Genomic DNA, 22,086 nt, shown 5'->3' on the forward strand with positions numbered 1-22,086 from the left:
ATTTTTCGTACGGCCTACTGCTTGAAATACGGTAAGTCAACCAGGTACCCAGAACAATCCGTAGGCATTTTCTCTGGAAAATATCTAGTAAATCTTCATCCACTTTTTGGACCGCCCATGCTTCAGAGCCATGTTTGACCACTGTTATCACTGTACCTTCTAACATTCTGATCTTGGCTTGTAGACTTATCTTCCTATTCTTCCAAATTTGTTTTAACTGTGAAAAAAACACCCTGAGCCTTGGCTATTCTACTTTTAACATCTTCACTGCTCCCACCTTCTTTACTAATAATACCACCAAAGGTAAGTGAAGCTACCCACCTGATCAATCTTTTCGTTACCCAGCCTCACCTTTTCATCTTCACTTATTCCTAGCCGTCCTAGCCGTCCTAGCCGAATGGATTGGTGCACTGGATTTTGCCCGACAGGGCAGGGGTTCGAATCTTAATGTACCCAATCATTTGGTTTGGGACGGGGGTAGGTAACGTGACTCTGTAATCTCAGCCAGAGTCAACCCAGCTCTAAATGGGTACTTGGAGAAATCTGGGAAAGATAAACAGGAAGGGTGTGCGAAAGCACAAGATGGTTCACCCCCAACCCCCCATAGCACTTCCTGGCAGAAGCGCCAAAAGACGAAGATCAGCACCACCGGTAGGGACTATAGTTCAATACCGTCTTCTTTACCTTTTTTCATTCCTAGCCTTATTGAATTAGTCTTTTTAACATTAATTTTCAACCTGTTCTAGCACCCTGAACTCACAAAACCGTTAAAAGTTCATTCCTTTTGCTCCCATTTTCATCTAGGATGCTTAAATCATCAGCATAATCTAAGTATAGGAGAGTTTTTCCTCCCCATTTGATTCCGTGGTCTCCCATTGCCTTTCCTGTGCTCCTTAAGACAAAGTCCATCAAAATGGTCCATATAAAGGTGGATAGAACAAAACCCTGTTTAACTCCTGATTTAATAAAAAACCAGCTGCTAACCTCATTTCCTACCTTAACCACTACAGCATTATTCTCGTACATAGCACTAATCACTTTAATGTATTTGTCTGTATACCATACAAGGATAAGACCTTTTATACAGCTCTTCTATCAACAGAATCGAACGCTTGCTCATAATCTATAAAACTAAGAACCAAAGGTATTTGACAACTAAGGGACTTATCAATTATTAACCTAAGAGTGAAAATTTGGTCGACACATCCTCTACCTTTTCTAAAACCGCACTGTTCTTCTCTTAAAACTTTGTCTACAGCATCTCTCAGTCTAAAAAGTATCATACTACCAAGTAATTCACTACCTAGAGAGACGATACTAATTCTTCTATAATTACGACAATCACTCTTGTCAGCTTTCTTATACAGTGGTTTAATTAAGGTTTTACTAAAATCGTTCGGTACTTCCCTTTTTCAAAATCATATTCAAATTTTCAGTAACTTATTTTTAACGTCAGATCCACCATATTTAAGAAAATCATTTACCAAACTATCAGCATCTAGAGCCTTATTATTTTTAATCCTTTTAGTACTGTCGCTAATTCTTCCTCTCCAAACAAATCTTCCTTCACATCCAAGGTATCACAAACTTTTTAATTTTCATCTATATCTTTTCCTGCAACTGTATCTCGGTTTAGCACATTCTCAAAATTTTCCACCCATCTTTCTTTAACTTTTTCCTTATCACTAATTGTGGTCCCATTTCTATCTTTAACTGGGACTAGTCCGGATTGACTATTCCCTTTCAATTTATTAACATGTCAGTATAATATTTTACTATTATGCCGTCTAGTCGCATCTTCCAGATCCTCAGCAATTTTATCCATGCCCTCCACTTCACATCTCCTTAGTTCATATTTTAATGCTTTCTCTCCACTTTCTTTACATTCTTTTTTTTCATAAAATCTATCACTCAGATAATTCTTGTACAAACTCCTTCTACTCTCTATTAAACATAAAGCTTTTTCACTAATATTCCTAGCTGCAGTCTTAACTTTCTTCTCTAAGACACCATCAGCAACTTCATAAATTGTTTTTTTTTCTAAAATTATTTCAACCATCTTCCTCATTGCCAAATTTTAAACTCTCTAGTTTAGTATTCAACTGTTCCTGGAAAGTTTCTCCTAAATTCTCATCCTGGAGTCTACCAACATCATTACTTCCCGGGAGGTAGTTACCCTTCCGGTATTTCAGCTTTAAATTAACCCTAGACACTACTAGATGGTGATCTTTACTTTTAACATCAATAACAGCACTCCTATATACCCTAGTATCTTGGATTCAACCTGCCAGTCTTTGGTTTGCTATAACATGATCAATAAGGTTTGCTGTCTTACCATCACGTGATTATCATGTCAACTTATGGGCCAACACCGTATTGGTTATAACTAGATCGTTATACCTACAAAATTGTAAAAGTCTAGCCATTACTGTTTTCTTTTCCTACACCAAATCCATCTAGGCTAGGATACCATTTATCCCTATTTCTACCGACCTCGGCGTTAAAATCTCCTAATAAAAACACCGTATTTCTACCTGGGCCCCAGTCTATTTGCTCCTGTAACTTTATGTGAAATTCATCTGAGTCAATAGTGTCTCCGTCAGTCGGTTCAACAGGGGCATAAACAACTGTAACTGATACTCTGAACTTTTTAGTCATAAAATGAGCAATTAGAATTCTATTATTAATACTTTCCCAGCCTAAACAAGACCTAGCAGCTTCCTTATTCATCAAGAGCCCTACTCCCTGTCTATATATCCCATCTTTCCTGCCTGAGTAAACAAATTCTATATCACCTCATTTCATGCTTCCTACCCCTGGGATATGAGTTTCTGAAACTCCTAATAACTCCATTTCGAATTATCAGAATTCGTCAGTCAAAATGTTGATAGGACGGTCATATCTAAAATGATGACAGTGGTCAAATATGGTTCTGAATCATGGGCTCTCCAAAAAACGGAGGAAGATTTGCTAGATGTTTTCCAGAGAAATTGCCTACGGATTGTTTTGGTTACCCGACTGACTGACCGTATTTCACACAATAGCATGTGCGAAAAGTGTGTTTCAATCCCGTTTTCTAGGGCTATAATGATAGAAAGGTTGAGATCGCTAGGGCACGTTCTTCAGAAGAAGGATGACAGATTGCCAATGCAAAGAAGGAGGGTTAGAATAGATTGGGATGGAGGAGGAGCGTGCGTAGCTGTGTTGGCCTCAAGCGGCTTGGTGCTGCGGTTAGTTGTTAGTAGTAGTAGTAAATTGATTTTAAAATAGCAAATAAAACAAACCTTATTTTAGATCGTGCGATAAAAGCCCACGGGGAAACCACTTCTTCTTCATTATTTTTGTGACCCCTCCCCCACTAATAATCTTTTTGGTAACCTCCACTGAATAAAAATTCTGGATGCGTTCCTCAGTCGTAGGGTGCCTTTACATTCCACCTTAAAGATTACTGAAGACGACTTGAAGCTCTATAGACTGGGTGTCAAATTGGATGTGGGAGCATACATCTTGATGAGCTTTTAAATACCTAAATCTTTTATTTGTTCTACATCATCATTACAGCCATCATTAATTCACCTTTTAAGAAGCAGTTAGGTTTTATATTTTTTGATTTAGTGTTTTTCCAAGGTTCTTTGTTTTTGCAGATTATACAACAAATAAATAATCTATAGTATCATAAAACATTTTCAAAAGTAAATAAACATATAAAATAAATCTTAGTCTACCTGTTTAAGTATAATTGCTTTGAAGGTATCACTGAGGTCCTTTAAATCTTTTTGTGTTAGCTTAGTAGTAATCCCACAATCAAGGATGATCAGAAGGGGGGATGGATTTGAGTCATAATCCTTCCGTACCAGCATATTCCCTGGATGGAGGTCCCCATGAACAAAATTGTCTTTGAAGATCTGCAAAAAAAATGTATGTATATTTAAATATACATATATGTATGCATATATGTATATAAATATATATATATATATATATATATATATATATATATATATATATATATATATATATATATATATATATATATATATATATATATATATATATATATATATATATATATATACATACACACATACACATATATTGACTCTTTCTCTCAATTCTACTTTATAAAACAGTAAATAACTTTAGTGTAAAGAGCGGGACGTTGAGGAAGGAACAGCCCCCTTCATATTTGGAGTAATTTCTTTTCGTTTTAAGTTTTAATATCGCTCCTTACTTTCAGTTAAAAAAACTTTTTTTTTAATTTCTGAACGTTTTTGAATTAATGCATGTTTGATTTTGGCTCTCCGCAAATGAATAATTAAAACGAAATTTGCGGATTAACTTTTTTTTGCTAAATGGCTTTCTCTTAGTTTTGATCACACGATTTTGAGAAAAAGAGTGGGAGAGGAGGCCTAGCTGCCCTCCAATTTTTCGGTTACTTAAAAGGCACCTAGAATTTTTAATTTTTAACGAACGTTTTTATTTGTAAAAAATACACGTAACTTACAAATTAACTTCCGTAACGAACTTCTATAATTGTATATTTTTATTATGTATATGAGGGGGTTTGCCCCCTCGTTAATACCTCGCTCTTTACACTAAAGCTTTAATTTTGCCCAATTCTTCAAGATTGACCCCTATATCACAAATGCTGTAGAATAAATAGTTGAAAGTACTAAAAATACTTTAGCGTAAAGAGCGCGGTATTTAGGAAGAGATGAACCCCTTATATGCGCAATAATCTCTGTTCGTTTAAGTTTTAATGCTGGTCCTTACTTTCAGTGGAAAAAAAACTTTTTCGTATTTATTTTTTCATTGTTTTTTTTTTTTAAATAATACTAAAAAATCCTGCGCCCCATTCATGGAATTTCTCTTCTCCCATGACAAATTCATCCAAGGGAAGATCCTCCCACGTAGCCCCCTCCCCTCAACCCACTCCCCAACCATAAAATCCTCCTGAAAAGGTCTGTACACTTCCAAATTAACATTACTGTATGTAAACGCTGATCAAAGTTTTGTAACTTGCAGGCCCTCCCCAGAGGACTGTGGGGGAGTAACCCCAAAGACATAATTATTATGTTTTTTGACTATGTTGAATAAAATGGCCATCTCAAAATTTTGATCCGTTGACTTTGGGAAAAAATGAGCGTGGGAGGGGCCTAGGTGCCCTCAAATTTTTTGGTCACTTAAAAAGGGCACTAGAACTTTTAATTTCCGTTAGAATAAGCCCACTCGCGACATTCTAGGATCACTTGGTCAGTACGATCACTCCTGAAAAAAAAAAAACAAATAAACACGCATCCGTGATCAGTCTTCTGGCAAAAAATACTAAATTCCACATTTTTGTAGATCAGAGCTTGAAACTTCTACACTTAGGTTCTCTGATACGCTGAATGCAACGGTGTGATTTTCGTAAGGATCGTATGACTTGTAGGGGGTGTTTCCTCCTATTTTCCAAAACAAGGCAAATTTTCTCAGGCTCGTAGCTTTTGATGAGTAAGACTAAATTTGATGAAACTTATATATTTAAAATCAGCATAAAAATCAGATTCTTTTGATGTATCTATGAGTATCAAAATTCCGTTTTTTAGAGTTTCTTTTACTATTGAGCCGGGTCGTTCCTTACTACAGTTCGTTAGCACGAACTGTTTGACTCGTACAACATAAAGGTCAAGTTGCTCCAGAGAACAATCATTGGCAACATGTAGGCACTTCCATTAATTCAGTTGAACACTATCTAGGAAAAAGAAAAAGAGTCTATAATAACAATAGATGAAAATTTCTCCAAGCCTCAAATCTCATAGGAATTTCCGGTGAATTTCGAAGGAATTCATATCTACAGTTATTGTAGACTCGTGGTCTTTTTTCCCCTGCTAATAAGAAATGAGAGAGGGTATATCCTCTGATGAAGTACCAAAAATCAGGCTCTGTAAGATACAACTTATGAGTGTTCTTGGAGAGACAAGCACCCACTTAATATTTAATTATGCTGCACTTCTTACTTATAATGCTTGTAATTTACGTTATTCTGCTGATTCATTATTAACATGATTTGACTAGCTCATGTAAATTGTGACTGTCACAGATTTCACTTGGTTTTATCTCTCAGATAAAACTATCAGAATTCATCTCTTGATTGTTGACTACTTCAAAAGCTAACTTTCAGTGGAAATAATTCTTAATTCAAGGTCAGAAGAGGACACAGCTTTTCACAACAATTTCCGGAAAATTGAAAGTTCAAAGCTAGGGCAACTTCTGCTTTTAAGTTTTACTTGCAATATGCATTCACAAGCTCTTTAAAGGGTACAGCCGGGAAGTATCCTCACATCATACGGGAAAAAACTGCGCGAGATGTGCCAAAGAGGATTGTTACAAAGTTTTAGTATTTCTAAAATATGGAAAATTTGCTTTACATATGAAATTAAGACCATGGTATTCCCTTCTGTCCTGTTTTTCTACTGCTACAACTACTGCAAACAACTCAATACCAAACCAAGCCATCTCAGGCCAACAGAGTTGCGCACGCTTCTCCTCCATCCTGATCCACTCAAAACTTAAATCTTTAAGCCCTCCCACGAACTTCCAATTCCCTTTAGATCCATTTCTTCGGTTGGAGTTTACACTATTCTCATCTCAGAACTAGGTGGATAGACTGGTACCTGCGACCATGTCCTCAAATGTTTATGGAGACAGCCCTCTTCAAGCTCATTTTTTGAGGCTGGAGGCACTGCGCATGCGACAAGCAGACAACACACTTTAGTTCTGATTTTTTTTTATCTTTTAAGCTCAGTATTGAAGATATTAAATATCAAATATATAAAAATTTAGAGGCACATAGTCAAGGTATTACGGAATCACCGATATATTTTGCTAAAGGAGGTGAAGTTTCCGGTGTGTCTGAGGCCAAAATTTCCCAGAACCACCCCCTCCAAAAGTATGCACTGTTGCATGGATCGTTAACCTATGACCCGTAGATCAGCAAGTGATCCAATTACCAATTTTAAGCAGCTCACCATAGCACCGGAAAAAGCATATTGTACAAAATAGATTATAAAACAAAAATGCAAAACGTAAATTCCATTCAGTATACTTAAAATTTTCAAAATATGTACTTCATTTACCCCCATGGACCTAAAATTCAGCATTAGTCCGTAATTATAAAACAGTATATAATTATAAAATTACAAAACATATTAAAAAGTATTTCGAACACAATCGCAGCATCAGTTTTCATCCATGGTATCCCCTTCTTATGAATATCTAAAGTTGTATGTATGTAAAAGTTGGTGAGTGTTTTATAGACACTCTTTATAAATTGTTCTGATAGTTGTGATAGTTGTCTCTTTCTTTTTCTTTCTCATATTCCTTTTTTTGTCGTTTTATCTATGTACTCCGTCTCTGTGTACTTTTGTGTTGCTTGACAGGTTAAAAATAAATACATAAATAAATAAATATTTTGAGAATAAAAAAATTGAAAACAAATACTAAGAAAAACATTTTAGCAGATTGAAGCTATTTATTCACTGGAGCTAAATTTGCATAGCTACTTTAATACATATTTTTATCCAAGCAATTGGTTAAAAACATAAAGACCAGAAGAGAGACGAGGAGTCATCCAATGTAGTCAACATAAATCGCGATTTTAAAGATCCGAATTTAAAAAGCTAGTATGAAACTTTATTTATATAAATTGAAATTGAAAATACTCTAACGGTTAAACTTTAGCATTAATACTGGTACCATTAACTTAAAAAAAATACCACTGAAAAAGATTTCAATTTCTTTTTCTAATTAAATCGACGAATTCGGTTAGTCAAGCCTGCCCTTGGATGATGCAGGGGTATGCTCTGGGGAAGCTCCTTATTTTAAGTAAAAGGGGTTTCCAACAAATAACAAAAGCCATGCTTGTATTACTGTTTCTACGGCGCATGGAACTTTTCGACTACACTTTTTATACTTGAAACAAAATAGACAAAATGTTTTTGAATCATATATCAATTAATTAAAAAAAAAAATTCAACTAGAAGTAATGAGCAGCATTAAAATTTAAAACGAACATAAATTCTTACGAATATGAGGGGGTTCTCCCCCTCGTCAATACCTCACTCTATACGCTAAAGTCCGAATTTTGTTCCAATTCTTTAAGAATGACCCCCGAATCACAACGGCCGTTTAATCAGAATAAATGGCTCTTTTGAACGTACTAAAAAAAACGTCAGCGTAAAGAGCGAGTTATTGACGAGGGGGCGAACCCCCCATATACGTAAAAAATTCTGTTCGTTTTAAGTTTTAATGCTGCTCCCTACTTTCAGTTGAAAAGACTTGTTTTTTTGTTTTTTTTAATTTAATTTCTGATCGTTTTTTAAATAATGCTGGGAAATCCGGCACCACCTTCATGGAAAATTCCCTTTCCCCATAAAAAATTCCAACATGGAAAGGTTCTCCAAAGTAGCTCCTACACCATACCCCGACCCTCCACCCTCTAGAAAATGTATGTATACTTCGCAATAACCATTTCGGTCGACGCAATGTAAATAATGGGCAAAGGTCACAACTTGCAGCCCTCCCCCCGGGGACTGTGGAGGATTAAGTCATCCTCAAAGACATAGCTATTAGATTTTTCGACTATGCTGAACAAAAAGACTATCTCAAAATTTTGATCGGGTGACTTTAGGAAAAATGAGCTTGGGAGGGAGCCTAGTTACCCTCCGATTTTTGGTCACTTAAAGGGCACTAGGACTTCTAATTTCCGCTTTGAATGAACCCTCTCACGATATTCTCATCCGTAATCTCTTTTAAGCAAAAATACAAAATTCCACATTTTTTCAGATCGGAGGTTGAAACCTCTACTGTAGGATTCTCTGATACGCTGAATTTGATGGTGTGATTTTCATTAAGATTTTATGATTTTTATGGGCTGTTCCCTGCTTTTTTCAAAAATAAGGCAAAAGTAAGACTAAACTTGATGAAACTTATATGTTAGAAATCAGCATAAAAATCCAGATTTCGTGATGTATCTATTGGTATCAAAATTTCGTTTTTTATAGTTTTGGTTACTATTGAGCCGCATCGCTCCTTACTTACAGTTCGTTACCAGGAACTGTTTGAAAAGATATAAGTAGTGAAGGCTTAACAATTTTAGAATGAGCCAATGCCACTACTCTTTTCTTCCTTGACCGATTTAAGATGATGAAGAAGTTTAACGGCGACACCCTCAGGGCAAGATACAGGTGATTGTTACGTAATAGGGAATGTTTTTTCGAGATGTGAGTGCATTTTACGTAATAGGGAATGTTTTCTAAAAGATGCAGGTGCATGTTACGTAATAGGGAGTGTTTGTATATGGTTGTTTAAAAGTCTACGAAGGCCATAAAAAACGTTCAGGGCTCACTAGGGGCGACCTTCAGGATATCAGGCCCCTAGAAACCTTTTCCACTGAAGGGCCTAGCATCCCATGTCCCCGGGGCCGGTAGCAACCAATTTCACCGACAAGACATTTTTTCAAGATGCTTCAAGATTTTATTGGCTGTTATGTAATAGGGGATCTTTACTTATGTTAAGGATGACGCCAATTAACGTGACAGACTAGACTTCAGAGGCCTGTGGGGGATTACTGTGGGGGTTAACATACTTTCTATGGTAGAACCTATTACATGCAAGGAGAATCCCCTATCCCGCCTTCTAGAACGATTAAATGGATCGCATGTTTTCAACCCTTTTCACATGAGAGTGCATAAGCACCCCAATGCTATTGATCATTGATCTACTAGATGTAATTGCCTGTTACATTCCATTAGTATAAATCTAAATACTAGTAAAATCACATTTTGGAAAATGAAACATGCAAACAATAAAAAAAAGGATACACATTTTTGCATAAGGTTATTTCTGAGAGGTTTTAATGAAAATGCCCCTTTTCTTTGCGCCAAGACTATGCATATTCACGCCATTGTAACAATATGAGGCTGGCCCACCCACGGAAGCAATTTCAGGAGGGAGGGTTGTTATTAGATGAAATATAAGCCATACTAAGAGATATTTCTCAAAGGTCTTAATGAAACTTTATTGTTTTCATTGCTCTATAAGACGCACCCGCTAGAAAAGACAAACTTTTGCAGTTGGTTGTTTCTGAGACGTTTTAATGAAATTGCAACGTTTCTTTAAGCCAAGACTATACACATTCAGACAATCATGAAAATACGTGGTTAGCCTACCCTAGCAATCAATCTTAGGGGAGTTGTTACTATAAAAAATTTTAGCCATATTAAGAGGTATTTCTAAGGGGTCTTAATGAAAATGTATCGTTTCTATTGCTCAATTAGACGTACCTGCAAGAAAAAAGATACAATTTTTGCTGTCAGTTATATCTAAGAGGTTTTAATAAAAATACGACGTTTCTTTAAGCCAAGACAAGGCATACCCACGCCACCCTGACCATATGTGTCTGGCCCGCCCTAGAAAGCAATTTCATGGGAGGGCTGTCATTAAAGGTAAATTCAAGCCATATTAAGAGGTATTTCTGATAGGTCTCAATGAAAATTCATCGTTGGTGCCAGAGGGCTAGTCATAGTGTGGCATGGTGGCGTGAATTTTCATAGTGTATCTAGTTCAGAATGGCTTGCAAAAACACGACCTTTGGATTTAAAGCATGGTTTTTAACAAAAAAATACCTAGAAAATGCTTGGGAATGATTAGGGGTGCCAGAGGGTGCCGTGTACCATCTATAGTGTGGCACAGTGGGGTGAATTGACATGATCTATCACGTTGAGGGTGGCTTGCGAATACACAATCCAATGGATATAAAGCATATTTTTATCAAAAATACCAGAAAAAATTATTTAGGAATGATGAAGGGTGCCAGAGGTTGCCGTGTACCATCCATTGTTTGCCATGGTGATGTGAATTTCTTGGACTAACATGTTCTACAGCTTACAGTTAAGATGTGAGGTATTAAAAGATTTTTGGCAAAGGGGGGGAGGCTGAAATCTAACACCCAGTCAAAAAAACGAGGCAGTTTCGTTAAGACGACTAAGAAGTATATGGCTCTTAATATGGCTATAATTTACCTCCAATAGTAACCCCCTGGAATTGTTTGCTAGAGTGGGCAAGTCATTATTACGGTGGCGTGAATACGCATAGTCTTGGCTTAAAGAAACGTTGGCATTCTCATTAAAAACCTCTCACAAATAACCGACTCCAAAAATGCGTCGCTTTTTTCTTGCAGGTCCGTCTAATAGAGCAAAAGAAATGATATATTTTCACTAAGGCCTCTTAGAAACATCTCATAATATGGCTTAAATTTACCTCTTATAACAACCCTCCCCCCCTGAAATTGCTTGCTACGGTGGACCAGACACAAACTGTCATGGTGGTGTGAATATGCATAGTCTTGGCTAAAAAACGTAGCATTTTCATTGAACCCTCTGAGAAATAATGGACTGCAAAAATGTGTCTCTTCGTTGTGTTTTTTCATCGTTTGCATGTTTCATTTTCCAAAATGTGGTTTTCTAGTATCAAAATTTGAATTAATGGGATGTAACAGGCAGGTGCATCTAATAGATCAAAAATCAATAGCATTGGGATGCTTGTGCGCTCTCATGTGAAAAGGGTTGAAAACATGCTATCCATTTAATTGTTCTAGAAAGCGGGACAGGGAATTCTCCTTGCATGCAATAGGTTCTAACATAGAAAGTATTCCTTGAATAATGATATTAAAAAGGCTTTCATAGTCTAGTGCTCCATCTCATTGAGTAGAAATCTCTTTCGAAACCTAATTCGGTCAAATATCTTCACATTCTAAAGGTTCCTTGAAAAAACGTCTTGAAAGAAAATGAAATCTATTCAAGTATTATGTAACAACCGATATGTGCATTATCATTACGTAACACCTCATGTGTGTGCTACCCTCAGTTCCAAGCGGGGATCCCCCTCGGGCCCCCGAAGTCTAGCATGTCACGCGAGACTGCGTCATCCTTAACATAAGTAAACATTCCCCTATTACATGACAACCAAAGAAATCTCGAAACGTCTTGAAAAACGTCTTGTCGATGAAATTGGTTGCTAGGGGCTCAGATGGAATTGGATAATAGGGCCCCCAGGAAACTGGTTGCTAGAGCCCCGCTGAAATTGTTCGCTAGAGCTCCGGTTGAATTGGTTGCTAGGGCCCCCAATATAATTGGATGCTAGGGCCCCGGTTAAATTATCTGCTATGGCCCACCGTTGGAATTGCTCTCTAGGGGCCCGTGAAATTGGTTGCTATGGGGTTCGGTAAAATTGACTGCTAGGGCCCCCGTTGGAATCGGTTCCTAGTGTCCCCATTGGAATTTGTTTCTAGGACCCCCCATTAGAATTGGTTACTAGGGTCCCCGTTGGATTTGACTGCTATGCCCCTGGTTTAATTGGTTTCTAGCTCTTCCCCCGGTTGAATTGGTTGCTGCCCGCCCCCGGTGAAAAAGGTTGCTGGGTTAGGTTTCCCCACTAGCGGGTTCCTTTTCCCCGGCCCTCGTACGTTTTTAATCAACCATAGAAAAACACTCCCTATTGCGTAACATGCACCTGCATTTTTTAGGAAACATTCCCTATTACGTAGCATGCACCTACATATCGAAGAGAACATTCCCATTACGTAACAAGCACCTGAGGGGAACGCAGTTAAACTTCTTCATCATCTTAAATCATTAAAAGAAGAACAAAGTAGTGGCTATGGCTCATTCTAAAATTATTGAGGCCTCACTACTGATACAATCAATGTTTTTCCTTTGCCATTCATGACATTAAGCCTTACTGGTAAGGAATTGTTCAATGAACGTACAAAGCTATGGGTCATTGACTCACAGGGGCAGCAATATATGCGACGGGTTGAACTTTTCGTCAACACTTATTATGATTCGTTTAGCAAAAAATATGAAGACTAATGCTTAATACTTCTTGCTCAGTAATTGAAATTTTTAATAATTTTGAAATATATATAGGACACTTCCGATATCAGTGTTACAGTTTTCTTACAACTGACCTGAAAAACCTTGGCAATAATTGGTAGAAAATCGGTAGATAGGCTTTCAGCAGCAGAGCTCTCTACCCATTTTCTACAGCCAATAATTATGGCATCTTCTTTTCAAAGATTTCGTGGTGAACTGTAGTAAGGAGCAACCCGGTTCAATAGTAACCGAAACTCTAAAAAATGGAATTTTGATACCAATAGTTAAATCAAAAGAATCGCATTTTAATGCTGATTTTAAATATATAAGTTTCATGAAGATCAGTTATACCCATCAAAAGTTACGAGCCTGAGAAAATTTGCCTCATTCTGTCATGAGGCGAACTAGGAATCGTGTAAGTCTCCTGAGAAATTGGTAGAAGTGTAAAAACTGTCTAATATGTATTAGCATAAAAATCACAATAGTCAATGACTCGATTGATGAAGTGCAATATCCTTTTTAGCTTAACATTTGGCTGGGACGAATACTGAATTAGATAAAATAGGCAGCTCTGGGAATGTCTACACACTTTTATTCAATACTATGCACTAATTTTTCTGCAAATGGCCTTGTCACACATAAATTGACGTTCTGATAGTTTGATACTTTATGAGTTAGTCTTGGAAATTGACTTCAATCATGCTAAACTGATGTTACTGCCTTGTGTGTGGCACCCCAATGTCGGGAAAAAAAAGAATTCATTTCTTGAATTTTCATAAAATCCAAATATTTAAAAGGATTAAAAATTACAATTTGACGCTGAGATATGCATCCTCATGAACGATGGGAAACCCAGGTATCTATCCCAGCTGTCGGAAAGTACCTGTCCCTGTACAAAAGACCCATAAAACTGAAACATCGACAATTGCCGGTCCCGAGTTGGGCTGAATAGCCTGTACTTCCTCTCAAGGACAAGTTGTGCAAGGATAAGTAAGTGTCCTCACAAAGAAATGTAATACCTCTCTCTCCAACCCATACTGTTCAAATAGCTAATGTTTCCTCCAGAGTTAATGGAAATTCGCAACAACAAAAACTTCAGTACTCTGGAGATAAGAGTGAACCTTCTAAGAATACTTCTTCTGTAGTTGGTTAACAAGGTCACTCAGCCATTGAACTAGCTTTGTTACGGTCCTTACATATCTAAATTGGAAAGAGCTTGCATTGCTACAATTCTTCAGTGTTTCAATTCTGACTGTTTTGTCTACTTTTCGGAAAGTATTCAACCGTTGCAAAGCCAGCTGAGATTTATTGAGTTTTTTTTTTAAAGCGACTAAGAAAATGTGTTATGAGGAGTCTAGTCAATCTTTCGACTTAGTAAATTACAATTCTTAGTCAAATTTCGTCTCAGTCAATTTCTAGGTATCAAAGCCGTATGACCAGGAATTAAATTCCAAGGGTTTAAAGACACTACTGTTAGTCAGCAGGTGCAGATAAGTATGAAGAAAATTTTTGCAAAGTTTTGGTTTCTATGGAGGGGATTGGGGATCATTAAATTGAGTTTGGCATGATTCCAGAATACATAATGTTTATATTTATAAGCCGTTGTAGAGCTGTTTCAAGCTTTTTTGAGGGGACATCACACCCCAAGGAGTGTTTCAGGGTAACAAGCAATAAATTTAGAGTTATTACCCTCCCCAACAATATGTCCATCCAGCCATGAATTATGACGATAACTCCGAGTTTCCATCTACACTGGTGAGAACCAAGGTCTTAAGTTAAGTTTCCTTGCTTTAAGTCAAGTGGGAGCTTATTATAACGGAGCTAATAACCAAAATATATGCACTTATAATAAATTCATATAATTTACTGATTGGTTTACTCTGCTGTAAATTCGCTGACATTCTTGTCTCTTCTCTTTGCTCCATTGCAATCTTAGAACTCATTTTCACGAGTATCAGTTTTTAATCTTTGATCGATCGGCTGTCATCTTTGTTTTGGTTATGGTATGTCTCGGATGAGCTCTGATTGATGACATACTGTCATTCTATTGATGTTTTTTTGTGCTATATACTTCTTTTGAAAGAAATTTCATTCTTTTTTCATTAACTGCTTTTTAAAACTGCCCCCCTCCCAACTGTTCTGTAGGTGTTTTGTTTTATAGATATGTTTTGTAGATATGTAGTTATATTTAGTTTTGTCCTGTAGATATGTTTTGTCCCACAAGTTCTGCATTGATGTTTTGTTTCTTTTTCCCCCTTGGTTCTAGACAAACATTTAAGGGTATGCTCTTGTTTAACTACACGCTTTTACTAGCATCAATAAAAGATACAGTTCTTGTAATTCTTTTTCTTTTATCAAAATTTGTTTCTATTCTTGTATAAGATTTTTTGGGAACGTTATTTTACTCTATCCTCTTTGATGTTTTTTTTTATCTCAATAGTTGCTTTCTAATAATGATTTTACTCAGCGATAAAGCAACTCCATAAAAGGGGGGGGGGGTAAAACCCTTACAAATAATTCGAACATTTACTCCTTACTTTGATATAATCTGTGTACGTATATCTACATTCTCTCAATTACTTCGGTTTCCTCTGACTCGCAGGCCACTTCCCTGCCAACAAAAAATGTTTCCTAAGCCGCTTGACGAAGACAAAACCGGTTACATACTACTACTACTACGAATAACAATTCACCGCAACACCAAGCCGCCTGGGGTCAACACAGCTACGTACGCTCCTCCTCCATCCCAGTCTATTCTAAGAATCCCTCTTTACACCCTCCCAGGAAGTTCCTATTTCCCTTAAATCTTTCTTTATGACTTCTTCCCAACCACGAACCACCTGTTTTCTGTTTATCCCTAGAAAGTTGGCCGAAAACAAAAATCTTTGGCAATTTTTCATCCTTCATCCGTAGAGCGTTCCCTGACCATCTCAACATTTCTCTCATTATACCCCTAGAAAGCAGGATTGAACCAAACTTTTCGTAAAGCCTACGGTTTAAAATACGGTCAGTCAGCGGGGCACCTAGAAAAATCCGTTGGCAATTTCTCTGGAAAAAACCTAGCAAATCTCCATCCACTTTTAGGAGCACCCATGCTTCAGAAATATATTTGACAACTGTCATTACTGTAGCTTCCGATATTCTAATCTTGGTTTGCCGACTTATCTTCATATTCTTCCATACTTTTTTCAACTGTGAAAAAACACCATGATCCTTTGCTATTGTACTTTTAACATTTTCATTGCTCCGACCATCTTTACTAATAATAAACCATGTTAAGTAAAGCTGTCCACTTGATCAATCTTTTCGTTACCCAACGTCACCTTTATTGTGTTGCGTGAGCAATACTTTGGTTTTGTCCCGTTTTTTTTCGTTTTTTTTTGTTTTGTTTTTCCCTATGCCGCCGATCTCAGCTTATTCCTGTAAACTGGTAAGGGTCTAGCCTATGCGGTTCTTACGGAAAGTGTGGACCTAAGCCGGATTGATGAATATGACATTACATTTTGGAAAGCTCCGCAGAACTCTTGCCTGGGGCCAAAAAGGATGGTTTTTGCTTGTCCACGAGCCAGAGCCTATGGTGTGTGAAGTGAAGTGGAGTTATATAGCCTATGTCAAAAAGGAGTATCTGAAGTTGTGCAGCTAAGCTTTCGTTTCATCAAACCATGTTTCTGCTTTCGAGTGGCAAGCTCCGTTCTAGCAGGCAAGCAGGCAGGCACCACTTCCAAATTGAAGATGGACCAAAATCTATAAGTGTTAAATATATGCGGCAGTTAGCCTGCCCAACAGCCAATATATCTCCTTTGAGTGATAAATAGAAAAATTTACAGAACCAAAAATGTGGCATATTCCCACGGGTCCGAAAGTGCTGCCATCTATTGTATCTACCCATTTCTGTTCGTGATTTCAGCTGAGTTTATCATTCGGTTTTTCGGACTTGGGATAGCGGTAGAGAAATGGTATCAGATGTACCTAATAAACTTTAAAAGGTCTCTCATTGCTACAGAAATTGGAGCTTATCCTTTACTCCTTTCTAAGTGGTGACGTTAGAAAGTTGGCCTACGGCAAAAAAAAATCAATTTTTGAACTAAGACAGATAGAATTTTTTCGACGACAATCGATAGCTCTTGATGAGCTGATCAAAGTATATGACATCCATTTTTTAGTACAAAAATTCCTTCATGAGGTATACCAATTTGAAAGTTTCAAGGGGTTGCCAACTTCAGTAGTAAGGTACACACTGAAACGAAATCTAGGCCGATACAAATTGTGACACATATAGAGGACTTGTAAAGTCAGGACTTGTAAAGTCAAGCAAAAGTCAGCTGTTAGGTAATAATCATCTTCTGCAATGAGGGGTTAGCAACTTTTGCTCGTTGGTGTATCTTTTATTTGTTTCCAGTGTATTTGATGGTAAAACCAATTTGGTTCCAATGGTAAGACATGTAGGGGACTTGTAAGTAATAATCTGCTGTTAGGCTACAGTCAACTTTAGCAATGAGGGGTTTGCAACTATGCTAGTTGGTGTACCCATTTATTTGTTTCCGGTGAACTTGATGCCTATCACGGGAGAGGGACTTATAAGTAAGAATCGGTTCACTTTGGGCGAGAAACGGCTGTAAGCTCATAATCATATTCAGCAATGAGGGGTTTGCCATTTTTGCTAGTTGGTGTACCTATTATCTGTTTCCGGTGTATTTGATGGTTAAACCAATTTGGTTCCAGTGGTAAGACATGTAGAGGACTTGTAAGTAATAATCGGCTGTTGGGCTACAATCATCTTCAGCGATGAGGGGTTTGCAAGTTTTGCTAGTTTGTGTACCCATTTATTTGTTTCCGGTGAACTTGATGTCTATAACGGGAGAGGGACTCGTAAGTAAGAATCTGTTCACTTTGGGCTAGAAATTTGTGCAAATTGGTGCACATTGTGTTCGATCTCTTTAAGTCTGCCAGAATTTTGTGTTTACGCAACGGGTACAGACGATAACGTAAAACAATGAGGTAGTTTCGTAATAATTAGTGTCACCTATGGTATTTTAATCCTGAAAAGTTACGGATAGGTTTATAATACCAACTAGATTATATAAGATATTGTTCCAAGTTTTCATCCGTCACTATTGAAAAGAATAAAGTTCAACTGGCTGCAAAGTCAATTTTTCAACGCTGAGGAATAGCCTTTGGTCAGGTGATAACTGATTGCGTTCTTGTTTGAACATACCGTTCTAAAAATTTCGACAGGCTGACAACTTCGTCATTTAACCGATAGTGAAGAAACAAGCACAAACGGGAATGCAAAACAATGATATAGTTTCGTAATAATTAGTAGAATGTCATCTATGGTATTTTGATCCCGAAAAGTTAGAGATAGCTTTGTAATACCAACTAGATTATTTAAGATATAGTTCCGAGTTTTCATCCGTCACGATGTCTACGATTGAAAAGGATAAAGTTCAACTGGCTGCAAAGTCAATTTAGTCCCTTCTTTCGATACTATTTTGTTGTTGTTTTTTCAACACTGAGGAATAGCCTTTGATCATGTGATTACTGATCGATAGCGAAGAAACAAAACCAAAGTGTTGCTCTCGCAACAGTTTAGTCGGCGAAGCCGGACAAAGGTTGCCGCAACACTTCACGATGCCCGGGCAACGTAGGTCTAGTCTTCACTTATTCCTATCCTTGGCGACTTAATATTCTTAACATTAATTTTCAAGCCTATTCTAGAACCCTGACTTGCAAAACCTCTAACAGTTTATTCATTTCGCCCGCACTTTCATCTAGGATGCTTAATTCATCAGCATAATAGAAGCCCAGGAAAATATTTCCTCCCCATTTGATTCCGTGTTCTCCCATTGCCATTTCTGTGCTCCTTAAGACGAAGTCCATCAAAATGATACAATGTTTATTAACATGCCAGCAAAATATTTTACTATTATGGTGTCTAGCTGCATCTTCCAGATCCTCGGTAATTTTATCCATGGCCTTGGATACATGGTTACATAGGTTATTCTCCTCCCTATTTAAATCGGACATTTCTCTTCCCTGCCACCACCAAAGGTAACCTGAGTTGCTCGAAGCAGGCTATACCGATTACTGAAGTTATTTTCTTCCCTAACTAAACCAGTTATTTTTCTTCCCTGGCACCACTAAAACCTCCTTTAGTCACTTGAAGGAGGCAAAACTGGTTAATTAGTTCCACTTCTCCAAACTAGTTAATTGATTAATAATGTTTCCATCCTTTTTATTAGATTCGCGGTGGCAGTTTGCCTCCTCGCGGGTTGCAATGCTTTTTATATATATTTTACTAATTATTCTGGTAATAGATCAATGATTTGAATAGGAAGAAAAAGTGGAAACACTTTAGCAACTACGGAAATGTTTCCAAAAAAATAATTGATGATTATAATAGAATGCAGTACTAATCATAGCATAATTTCAGAAAGTTAAGGGATAACTAAACAAAATTTCAAAATGAATTAAAAATTGTCAATCTAATTTTGGCACGTACCATTTTTAATAAAGTGTTGGCTCCAATATCAGCAAGTCGTTTTTTCGTTGAAGCTTTGCCTTCTTCTGTGTAGAACAATTCAATTGAAACTCCCTCTTCGTATGTTTCCACTAGAACTTTTTCCGCAACAAAAGGATAAAGGGGCTTTGCAAATGTTACATTTCCGTTGGACGAAAAATTATGGTTGAAAATATTGGTATTTTCTGCCTCTACTCGTAAATCAACCTACAGGTATCAAATTGTCAAATATAGAATAAGTAAAAAAAAATTAGATAATAATAATAAAGCAAATCTATATACCATTGTTATACCATTATTATACATTAATGGTATATTATATATACCATTATATATATATATATATATATATATATATATATATATATATATATATATATATATATATATATATATGTATACATATATATATATATATATATATATATATATATATATATATATATATATATATATATATATATATATCATGAAAAGAGAAATCACCAATGCAACAGCACAAACACAAAAAAAAAAAAAAAAAAAAAAGAGAGACAGAAGGAGAAAAGGAAGACTGTTTTCCTAAATTAGTGATTAATATAGACCAGCACTTGAATGAGGCCTTAACCCTACTCATCCATACAATCACATAGGTCAAACAGCATAGCCACACACAATCAACCATAAAGAATAATCCATGGACAGGCAGTCATGTCGTCAATAAGTATAAGTCGTCATTTACCAAACAATAGAAAAAATAATATAGACAAATAATTCAGAGGCAACACCCAACATAAGGGCTCATCAGGAGAATACACTGGCCTATATAGGGTTTCGCCACTCTAAATTCTCTACCCAGCACAGTGTTGTGGCTACCACAGAATATCCATGGCATCCCCGCGTCAGGTATCACCCCCAAAATACATGCCTATAAAAAAAAAACAGCAAATGTAAAACAACCAAGTAAAACCAAAAAAAGCTTATCCTGTTAATATATCCCTCCCTTTAGCAACAATAGGTAAACTAAATATTATAAGTTTTACCAAATCACAAATATTAACACATTGCAAAAAACCTGAATGAACTAAACAATTATAGAATTCATCTTTACCATGTGGCTAATTTTTAAGAAAATCCGCTCAATTAGAAACACAATTCAAAATAAATGGCGCTGTGACAACATTTCTCGAACCTCCGAAATTAGTTGAAAATTTCTTTAAGTATTTCTAGATAATTCTTTTGATATTTATTTAAAAGTTCATTATAATGAAAACTAAATTTTTTAAATTGCCAAGTTAATTTATTTGCAGAAAAACCTCTTGATATCAATTTTTGGCTTAAGATTTTACATCTATTTTTAAAATCAATATAATTACTACAAATCCTTGCATAACGAAGTAACTGTGAGAAAAACGCTGAATATGTGATATTTGAGTGTATGTTACTTTCAGGGAATGGGAAACTATATATATATATATATATATATATATATATATATATATATATATATATATATATATATATATATATATATATATATATATATATATATATATATATATATATATATATATATATATATATATATATATATATATATATATATATATATATAATTTATAATTTAACCTGGAAGTGATGAATTATCAAATTTTAAAAAAGTCATAATTTTACAAGAAGCATGATAAACATTTAATAAAACTAAACGAATAATCATAAATCATAAATTCATAATATTATTACAATAAAAATAAACTATAGTACGTACAAGCTTTTAAAACACTAAATATATTATGGTCATTATTAATGCATGCTTCCAGGATTTATGTTCTTCCCCTCTACTCACCAATCAACCAAGGAAAGCCTAGATGCCAATAAAAAAAATGGTCATAGTTTTGAAAGTATAATGAATTTTAATGAAATTATATGGACCAAATACATTAAAAGAGTATTAAATGTAAAAAAGAGTATTATAAAAAATTATAATAATATATACAAATCTATGATATTCAAAGTCTATCATATATTTTAGATTATAATTTAAACATAATACGAAATACAATATATTAATATAATATAGAATAAAATTAAATTCAAAATTAGAATCTACAACAAAAAAAATCTACGAGTTAATCAGCCTGGAAGTGCAATAATACAAAACAGTCATATCTTACACGCATAATAATTCGACCTCGTCTAACCTCCCCCCCCCCAAAAAAAAGAAAAAATCAAGCCAAAATCTTGTTCTAGCCGTTATGAAAAAAAAAAAAAAACACACACACACAGGCAAGACTCTTCACAACTAAAAATAAAATTCATCACCATTTTGAGAAAACCAACTGATCGTAAGCAAAGTGAGAAATACTCACTTGGCATCAGGTACTCTTTGTATACAGCTTAACATAATTGTTTTTAAACATGAAGATTAATGATTGGCTGGAAGTTTGGTACACTTACCAATTATACAGGCTGTTTCGATAAAAATAAATTATAACCGTGCATATTAATTTTTACCTTACAATATAAATTTCAGTTATTATAGATTTAAATACAAAAGAGCCAATTAACACAAACATAGTACAACAAAAGTAGAAATATAATCATGTTGAGTCAACTAGGCCTAATAACTATAATGTAGAAAACCCCATGAAAAAATAACGCAGAAAAATATAC

The 22,086-nt window shown here is 35.8% G+C and overlaps 1 protein-coding gene across 4 annotated transcripts in view; it reads right to left on the reverse strand.

Annotated features, from left to right (window-relative positions):
* The window catches only part of LOC136032324 (translation factor GUF1 homolog, mitochondrial-like), a 284,018-nt gene that overhangs the window by 207,396 nt on the left and 54,536 nt on the right, over positions 1-22,086 (reverse strand). For 2 of the 4 annotated variants that reach the window (XM_065712633.1, XM_065712634.1), the window contains exons 6-7: positions 19,417-19,641; positions 3,726-3,905 (exon numbers count right to left, since the gene is read on the reverse strand). The exons of the other annotated variants lie outside the window; for them this stretch is intronic. In XM_065712633.1, coding sequence (XP_065568705.1) covers positions 3,726-3,905; positions 19,417-19,641 — 405 coding nt within the window. The remainder of the gene's footprint in view (positions 1-3,725; positions 3,906-19,416; positions 19,642-22,086) is intronic. 4 annotated transcript variants of the gene reach the window in all.

Source organism: Artemia franciscana, chromosome 10 (genome assembly GCF_032884065.1).
Source record: "Artemia franciscana chromosome 10, ASM3288406v1, whole genome shotgun sequence".
In the NCBI taxonomy this organism is placed as follows: Eukaryota; Metazoa; Arthropoda; class Branchiopoda; order Anostraca; family Artemiidae; genus Artemia; species Artemia franciscana.